The 10,046-nt window shown below is 37.1% G+C and overlaps 1 protein-coding gene across 4 annotated transcripts in view; it reads right to left on the reverse strand.

Annotated features, from left to right (window-relative positions):
* Window positions 1-10,046, reverse strand: part of MRPL42 (mitochondrial ribosomal protein L42) — a 29,875-nt gene that overhangs the window by 12,928 nt on the left and 6,901 nt on the right. For 3 of the 4 annotated variants that reach the window (XM_006764641.2, XM_015564523.1, XM_006764643.2), the window contains 3 exons: window positions 8,509-8,572; window positions 5,690-5,774; window positions 616-779 (listed from right to left, as the gene is read on the reverse strand). In XM_006764641.2, the coding sequence (XP_006764704.1) occupies window positions 616-779; window positions 5,690-5,774; window positions 8,509-8,572 (313 nt within the window). Of the gene's footprint in view, window positions 1-611; window positions 780-5,689; window positions 5,775-8,508; window positions 8,573-10,046 lie in introns of those variants that run through there. The other variant, XM_006764644.2, reaches the window with a different exon arrangement.

A 10,046-nucleotide genomic window follows, 5' to 3' on the forward strand; every position in this document is an offset into this window, starting at 1 on the left:
ATATGTAATTATATATGTGTTTTCCAATGGTCTTAGGCGACCCCTGTGAAAGGGTCGTTCGACCCCCAAAGGGGTCGTGACCCACAGGTTGAGAACCGCTGGATTAAGGGATCAAAACAAAATAAATTATCAGGAAGATAAAAACAATATGTTAAATGACTATCAGAGAATGAAAACAAAATTTTTTTAATCCTCACCTAAGAACATGTTCATTGATTTTTGAGGAGGAGGGGGAGGGGAAAGAGAAGAGAGGGGAGGAAGGGGAAGGAAATTTCTGGATATTTAACCAAAGAAAACAAAACCACTAATTCAAAAAGATATATGCCCCCTATGTTCTTTGCAGCATTTTTATGTATAATAGCCAAGACATGGAAATAGTCTAAGTGTACATCAATGGATGAATGGATAAAGAAAATATGATATATGTATTAAATCATTATGCTGTATGCCTTAATGTCAATTATACCTCAATGAAAAAAAAAAATATATATATATATATATATAGTAAGTAATCATACTGTGTTAATTTCCCCATGCAGAAGTTTGTTAATGCAAGGTAAGTTACGTGTTCTTTCAGTGTGTTAGTGCAGGTTGAAAAAAGAAAATACAACTTACTGTCCATAAGGATACCAACGGTGCTTAGTAGTAAAGAACATTTTGCTAAGTTGTTCTATCATGGGTCCTTGCTCCAAGTGTTCATCTTTTACTTCTAATCTGGTTTTCAGTATTTGATCCTGTGTTTCTTCATAATTATGCAAAGGATCTGGCCGAGGGATAGGCTACAAAATAATCAGCAATAAATAGCATTGAAATATAGGAATGTTAGCCAGCATTTGATATAGAGTTTATGATAAAACAATTATTATTCTCAAGAATTCATTACAGTACCTCAAGGTGGGTAGGTGAATTATTAGAACAGAGCTTCACTTAGTTGCATTATTCATTAAAGAATAAGAAATACTTTTCTTCTCACATCAAGTTTTGGGTTTCTTTTCCAATAATAAAGTTCTTATTTAAAGTTCTGTTTTTCCCTCAATAAAAAAGACCTATTACATTAATTTCTATTTCTTAAACCTGTAAATAAGCGCCTATTATTATTTTTAATTCAAAGTTTACAGTCTCTACCTTGAATAAAATTTAAGTAAAATACATGAAAAATCTTTCATTGAAAAGGACATTTCTGGAGACTTGCCTTGGGTGGTGAACACAAAATACAGATGATGTAGTATACAACTGTACATCTGAAACCTATATAATTTTATTAACCAATGTCACCCCTATAAATTCAATTTTAAAAAAAGAGCCTGGCTGGAGTGCTTCAGTGGTTGAGGATCAACCCATGAACCAAGAGGCTGCTGGTTCAATTCCTAGTTAGGGCACATGCCTGGGGCTGCAGGCTTGATCCCCAGTAGGGGTGTAGAGGAGGTGGCCAATCAATGATTCGCTCTCATCAATGTCTCTGTCTCTCTATCCCTCTCCCTTCCTCTCTCTCTAAAAAAATCAATTAAAAAAAATTAAGAAAAAAAAAGCAATGCCAATAAAAAGCATGGTAATGGGGTGGGTTTGAAGACAGATTTAGTGAAGATTACATTTCTTAGGTGGGGATAGACAGCCTGGACAAGGTGAGTATATACTTGATTTCCTTATAAATAAAAAGAAAATTGTGTAAAAAAAAATTTTTTTTTAAATATATTTTATTGATTTTTTTACAGAGAGGAAGGGAGAGGGATAGAGAGTCAGAAACATCGATGAGAGAGAAACATTGATCAGCTGCCTCCCACACACCCCTCACTGGGGATGTGCCCCCTTGACTGGAATCGAACGTGGGACCCTTCAGTCCACAGGCCGACGCTCTATCCACTGAGCCAAACCAGTTAGGGCAGAAAATTTCTTATATATAATGGAAGTAGGAAAAACTTCCATGTGTTTAGATGACTGAAATGCCAAAACATGATACTTTATGGTAATTTGAGAATGTTTTAGCATACACTTACATTTACTTAGCTTATGTACATGAAATAATAAGACCTCTTTAAAAGGCAATACATAAATGTATGAAGGTGGCACAAGATTATCAGAAATGCAAAGTAACAAAAATATCAGTGCGAAGTAGAATGGGAGCCAAATCAGAGACTTGTCAGAGGGTAGAATGTATTCTACAAGGGATAACCAAACCTTATGAGTAAAGAAATAAAGGTAAGAACACAAAATAAATAGACCATTTAAAAAAAAGATCTCACTGACTGGTGTGACTCAGTTAGTTGGCTCTTGTCCTCTACACCAAAAAACTGCTGGTTCTATTCCCGGTCAAGGTATACGCCTGGGTTTTGGGCTCCACCCCTCAGTTAGGGGCATGCAGGGGACGGCCAACTGATGTTTCTCTCTCATCAATGTTTCTGTCTCTCTGTCACTCTCCCTTCCTCTCTCTCTCTCTCAAATCAATAAAAACATTAAAAAAAAAAATACAGCCCTAACCAAGTTGGCTCAGCTCAGTGAATAGAGCATCGGCCTGCGGACTGAAGGGTCCCAGGTTTGAATCCGGCCAAGGGCACAAGACTGGGTTGTGGGTTCGATCCCCAGTAGGGGGCGTGCAGGAGGCAGCCGATCAATGATTCTCTCTCATCATTGATGTTTCCATCTCTCTATCCCTCTCCCTTCCTCTCTAAAATAAATAAAAATATATTTTAAAAAATAAATAAAATAAAATAAAAAACAAATACAATAGTAAACGTTTAATGGTTTAAAAACAAACAAAAAAGTGGATCTCAAGAAACCAGATTATGAAAGGCCTTCAAAGTTAGATTTAGAAGTAACAATTTTAAGGAAACAATGTAGTGTAGGAGGGAATCAGGAGGATGTACAATGAAGAGGTCAAGGACTTTGACTTCAGCCTATGATTCTATCACTTATTAGTTCTGTGACCTTGAGCAAGTTATTTAAGTTCTTCATTTCCCTTTCTGTAAAGTCAGAGAAGTAATAGATACCTAATAAAGACTTGATGAGGATTAAGTGAAATAATATAGAGCAGTGATGCCAAACCTACGACACGCGTGTCAGAGGTAACACGTAAACTCATTTTTTGGTTGATTTTTCTTTGTTAAATGGCATGTAAATATATAAAATAAACATCAAAAATATGTCTTTTTTAAAAATATATATTTTATTGATTTTTTACAGAGAGGAAGGGAGAGGGAAAAAGAGTTAGAAACATCAATGAGAGAGAAACATCGATCAGCTGCCTCCTGCACGACCCCTATTGGGGATGGGCCTGCAAGCAAGGTACATGCCCTTGACTGGAATCAAACCCAGGACCCTTTCTATTACTGAGCCAAACCATGACATGCGTGTCAAAGGTGACACGAGAACTCATTTCTTTGGTTGATTTTTCTTTGTTAAGTGGCATTTAAATATATAAGCCAAACCGTCTGGCTATAAGTCTTTGTTTTACTATGGTTGCAAATATCAAAAAATTTCTATATGTGACACGGCACCAGAGTTAAGTTAGGGTTTTTCAAAATGCTGACACACCGAGCTCAAAAGGTTCGCCATCACTGATATAGAGTATGCTTAGCTGTTTCTCATTACCTAAGAGTTCAATAATGGTAGGTAGCTTTTAACATTTATTTTGTATCCTCAAACAGAAAAAGTTATATATATTTATTTTAAAGAAAAAGTGCTCCTGTCCAGCTGAGGAACCCAAAGGTCATGGTTTCATTCCCAGTCAGGGCACATGGCCACACTGCAGTCAATACCCAGTGTGGATCATATAGGAGGCCAATAAATGATTATCTCTCATCATTGATGTTTCTCTCTCTCTCCCTCTCCCTCTTCCTTTCTCTCTGAAATCAATAAAAACCTACTTTTTTTAAAAAAAAGAAAAAGTGCTCCTTACGACACTTTATCATCTTTTTTATAAAGTAAAATATTAATAAATGTCTTTGCAAACTATATCAGATCCTGAGAGGTATCAGCAAATATGGGAATGGAACCTACAGTTTCCTCTCTTTCAGGTTATTAAACTTACTGTTAAAAATCAAATGTTTTAAACATTATCAAGAAGTTAAGTGATTTTCAAGGGTTAATAAATATTCATGGTCTACAATCCTATTCCCAAGCAGATCCAATTCTAATACATCACAAATTCTCTCTGCTGTATATGATTAAAAAGAGATTTTTGTTTTCTAGGCATACAGGTAAAAGACATAGGAATTACTGGATTCTTCGAAGACTATACCAAGAGCCTCTGGCAGACTCAAAATTGATTATTAGACAGTATTTGATCTTGATCAACTTCAAAGAAAGGGTACATGAATGTTTCTGTAAAAAGGAAAAACTAAAATAAAACTGAATATCAACTTCATAAAACATTCGTTACTGTCATCCTGAATTTTCTTAATTTCTTAAAAATTTTAAAAATGTGATATTCAAAAATTTCCATTACATCAACCACCAAAAAGAACTGCCTAGTACTTATATTTTTACTTTATTTTTCCAATCATTATTTTTTTGCCCCTGGTGGAATATCTTTATTTTCCTAAACAAGAAATCCTAAATTTGGAAAACATTTTTAGAATATTAGTTTTTTAAAAAAATAAATAAATTTATTACTATCATTCTTTAAATATATTTTTATTGATTTCAGAGAGGCAGAGAGAGGCAGAGAGGTTATATATAACAATGTGAGAGAGAATCATTGATAGGCTGCTTCCTGCATGCCCCACACTGAGGATCGAGCCCACAACCCGCAAATGTGCCCTGACTGGGAATTGAACTGTGACCTCCTAGTTCATAGGTCAATGCTCAACCACTGAACCATACTGGCCAGACTAGAATATTAGTATTTTTAATAAAACATATATCAAGGCAGAAGCAAAAAACGAAGGATCTTTCTACATGGATCTATGGAAGATAATCAACATGCTCTAGATTCAAATATAAATGACCAGAAAAGCAAAAATACAAATCATTTTAACTTTCTTAAAGCCAGTCTTTGTTGGTATTTCTACACATGACTAGGAACTTTATATACAATATGCTTTCCAGGGTCTAGAGCAGTGGTTCTCAACCTTCCTAATACTGCGACCCTTTAATAGAGTTCCTCATGTTGTGGTGACCCCCAATCATAAAATTATTTTCGTTGCTACTTCATAACTGTAATTTTGCTACTGTTATGAATCATAATGTAAATATCTGATATGCAGGATGTATTTTCATTGTTACAAATTGAACATAACTAAAGCATAGTGATTAATCACAAAAACAGTATGTAATTATGTATGTTTTCTGATGGTCTTAGGCGACCCCTGTGCAGGTTGAGAACCGCTGGTCTAGAGAATCAAAGGGCCTACTTCCTGGAGAAAAGAATCATTGTAAGTAAGTCAAGTCTAAATTTTAAGTCATATTTGAGGATTTTATTTCATATTATTATTTTAGTTTGTTTGAGGATTTTTATTTAATGTTATATACTAGCATCATGAGATTTGTGAATCTGGATTCAGAAAGAACATACTTTATTCTAACATTAAAATGTTTTCAAGAATGTTTCTATTTGTACAGTCCAATCTACAATTTATTAGTTGAGAAACAAATAAAAAACATCCATGGCTCCTCATGGAAATCCTTTAGATACCACAGGAAGTGTGAATACTTCTAACAGCAAATTAAAGTTATATGATTTTTTCATACATACCTTGGTGTGTTCATACGGAATATCCACAGAAGGATGGTAGCAAACTATCGTCCTGCCATCAGATGTCAAAGCAAGTTCTACTTTGCTGAAAAGAATGTTTCAGAAACAGAGGTATACTGTATTCAAGGCAGAATGATACTCTTAGCGCTAAAATTAACCAGTTAACTGCCATGCGTCCAAAACAAAAACCATCCCAACACGCCACGATATTTTGAATTAAAAAAATCAATTTGCAATGAATATTATAAAAATAAATATAATATTCACAATTCAGGTGTTCTTGAATATTTTCAGCTGAAAATTCTCATGAAAAATGATTTTAAAGTTGGTCAGGACTGTCACTTAGGGAAAACATTTTTTTTTTATAGACGCACATGGCGTGTGGTGCTTGTGTCTACAGACGCTTATGGCATACAATGGGTTAATTACTCATGAATCCCTGAAGAATAGATGCCACTTTACTGGACTGGCAAACTGATATGATCTATACTAATAAAAGGGTAATATGCTAATTAGGGCGGACGTCTTCCGGACATCCATCCAGACAAAACCACAGCGGCTGCGAGGCCTGGGGTTGTCATGGGCTCAAGCAGCCGTGAGCCCCGGCAGCTACAAGGCCCGGGGCTCAGGCCTCGCAGCCGCTGTGGCTGGCAGTGGCAGCAGCAGCGGGTTGATGGGAGCTGTGCCTTCCCCTGATCAGCGCAGTTGCCTCCCGCAGAGGGAGGCCAGACTGTGGCTTAGGCCCGCTCCCCATGGAGAATGGGCCGAAGCCATCAGTAGGACATCCCCTGAGGGCTTCTGGACCGAGAGGGGGCAGGCCGGGCTAAGGGACAGCCCTCCCCCGAAACCAGTGCACAAATTTTCGTGCACCAGGCCTCTAGTACCATATGATAGAGAACAACTCAAACCACCCCACAAAGCATGTCAGTTTACTACCACAACAAACCTCTAAGGCCTCACTCATTATTACATCTAAGGTACTCTTCAAATTATTTGTTTTTTAGACTATCCAGATCTTTGGAAGAAACCTTCATGTTTGTCACTATTATTAGAACTTCTTTTTCTTATCTAACAACTTCAAAAAGTCAGAGGACATTACTTGGTTGAATTATTAAAGCTGAAGATCAGCAAAGTACATAATCTTCCAGGTAAAGGATCACCTGAATTTCTAGTCATAAAGATTGAAACATTTGTCTAGATCAGCATTTCAAGTTCCTTTGGCAAATAGTAGAACTGTAAGAAACTTCCAATAAAAGAATTCTATGGTCAAACAAATTTGGGAACTACTGAATATTATCCCTTCCCTCCATTAATTCCCTCAGAAGAACACATTTTGGCAGTATTCCTCTAAACACTTCCAGGAATGCTCTGACTGGAACTCATTCTTTCAGGTATCAACTTAACCAAGTTTCTTTTTCAAAAACTGGCAATTAATGTTGTACTTAGATCTACAGACATTCTAAGGAGCACAGCGTTCAGCTTTTATTAAACATATGTTTCCTAGATATATATAAATTTAAGTTTCTAGTATTTCAACACCAACGAGATTTGAGCGAGACCAGCAATTAAACTATAAAGTGTATTTTACCTAACACAGGATAAGGTTATTTCACCATGATATTAAGTTTAAATACCATGAACACTTAAGATTAAATACAATGAACATTTAACCTATCAAATTATTTTGATGAAGGATCAAATGCACCTATAAGATTCATTCTTTTCAGGCTCAAATTAGACCTTGTCTAATTTCATCACTATCTTAGACACTTACTAAATGTACAATTAAAACTACATAGTGTCACTCTGTGGGTGTGGCTCAGTGGTTGGGCATCGACCTATGAACCAGGAGGTTGCTGTTTAGAAGGTTCAATTCCTGGTCAGGGCACATGCCCAGATTGTGGGTTCAATCCCCAGTAGGGGCCATGCAGGAGGCAGCCGATCAATGTTTCTCTCTCATCGATGTTTCTCTCTCCCTTTCCCTCCCTCCCTTCCTTTCTCTCTCTAAAATCATAAAAACATATATTTTTGCCCTGTCTGGTTTGGCTCAGTGGATAGAGCATCAGCGTCCCAGGTTCAATTCCAGTCAGCCCAAGTTGCAGGCTCAATCCCCAGTAAGGGGCATGCAGGAGGCAACCAATCAATGATCCTCTCATTGATGTTTCTATTTCTCTCTCCTTCTCCCTTCTTCTCTGAAATCAATAAAAATACATTTAAAACGGAAAAACAAAACATATTTTTTTAAAAAACTATACAGTGTCAACAGGGAAGAAAATACATTTTTACTAAAATTTGCAATAAAAAATGTAGCTTAAGAAAATATGTTGGTTTCTGCACATCAGCCTCTGCTGTAGAGAAAAAAAGACAACATCTTATTCATGCTATTCCCAGTTCTTAGCATAGTGACTAGAATAAACTGTGGTTGAATTAAGTATTTGTGATTTGTATTACTCAATGACAAACAAAAGATAAGATAAATAACTGCATAAACTAATAGATATAAACCCTAAGACAAAATTATAAAAACTAAGCTTTTTAAGAAACTTCTAAAGAATGCTTCAGGAAGAAAAGATAGGATTTCTAACAGTATGTCTGTCTTAAAATAAAGTATTTACTGAAATACAATGGTAATGATTTTTATTTGAAATGGTTATAAGCCCATAGACTGGGTAAACAAGATCACTGAATTCATTTTAAAAAACAAAATTAAGGAAAGAATACTAAAAAAAAGCAGAAAAACCCCAAATAAGAAATAAAATTAAATCAATTCAGATACAGCTAACAGACTGTTATTTTTTCAACTGAATTTTAATACATACCAATTATAGTCATCTGGAAGAGAAGAGTATGTGGATTTATGACAAACACAGTATAAAGTTCCACCTGCAAAACCCCAAAAAATTAAAATGGATTTTGTTAATTTGAGGATATGTTCTCACATAAATGTAAAGATAGCTTCATTCATTCAACCGATAGTAACTGTTTACTATGAAGTAGGCATGCATTAAGGGCCTTGGATTCAACAAGATCCAGTCCCTGCCCTCAGAAAGGGTACAAGTCTGGTGAGAGAGAGACAAGTGAACAAACCATTTCCAATAAAAAAGACAAGCCCTGTTAGGATGGATTAAGTATTTGGAAAGAGAAGGAAACACAGAAAAGTTACAAAACACAACTGTACAGCCCTGGCCAAGTAGCTCAGTTAGTTAGAGTGTCTTACCGTACACCAAAAGGCTGTGGGTTTGATTCTGGTCAGGGCACATACCTAGCTTACAGGTTCCATCCCCCAGGGAGCATTTGGGAGGCAACCTATTGATGTTTCTCTCTCACATCTTTGTTTCTCTCTCTCTTCCCCTCCCCCCCTCTCTCCCTCTCTCTCTCTCTCTAAAAAAAAAATCAATTACAACATATCTTCAGGTGAGGATTAAAAAACAAAACAGAACTGTATAGGCTCAAGAACGCCTTTTCAGTGGAGATGATGTCTAAGATACTCTGAAGGATGAGGAAATAAATAGGAGTTAGTACGGAATGAGTAAAATGTTGCTTGTAGAGGGAGTAACAAGTGCTAAGGACCAGAGGTAACAAAGAATATAAAGTATTTGGGTATTCTAAAAACGTTCACATGAATGGAGTGCACAGTTCATAAAGGGGGCATCTAATCTAATATAAGACAAACATGCAAATTGACCGTACCTTCGATACACATTAAGCCACACCCCCCAGCCAATCAGAGCGCCTATACGGAAATTAACCCAACCAAGATGGTGGCCAGCAGCCAAGGAGCTGGAGCAAGCAGGAGGCTTGATTGCTCCAGTGATGGAGGAAGCCAAGCTTCCCGCCCCTCCTGGCAGGCTCTGAGCTCCACCGAAGGCAACAAAGTTTCAATATACAGTGGGGCCTTGACTTACGAGAGTCCAGACTCTCGAGTTTTTTGAGATACCAGCTGTCTCTTGGCCGATTTTTTGCATTGGGTTGATAGAGTAATTTGAATTAACGAGCTTCTTAATGAGCTCCGTCTCGAAACGAATTAAACTCGTAAGTCAAGGCCCCACTGTATTGGAAAATGTGTTCTCTGGGCTATTTCTTTGGACTGGAAAATTATGGCTCCTTTTGTACAAATAAAGTAGCACAGCCTATGGGAAAGGGCTCAGGCGCCATGTACTTGCTGGGAGTTAATTTCTTCATGCCAGGTGATAAGGAGCTCAGCTTCTCGCCTGGGACTACACGCTCCAAGTAAGAGCATCCTTGCCTGGCCATCGTGGCTCAGTGGTTGAGTGTCGACCTATGAACCAAGAGGTCGCATGGTTCAGTTCCCAGTCAGGGCACATGGCCAGGTTGTGGGCTCAATCCCCAGTGGGGG

This window comes from Myotis davidii, unplaced genomic scaffold (genome assembly GCF_000327345.1).
Source record: "Myotis davidii unplaced genomic scaffold, ASM32734v1 scaffold581, whole genome shotgun sequence".
In the NCBI taxonomy this organism is placed as follows: Eukaryota; Metazoa; Chordata; class Mammalia; order Chiroptera; family Vespertilionidae; genus Myotis; species Myotis davidii.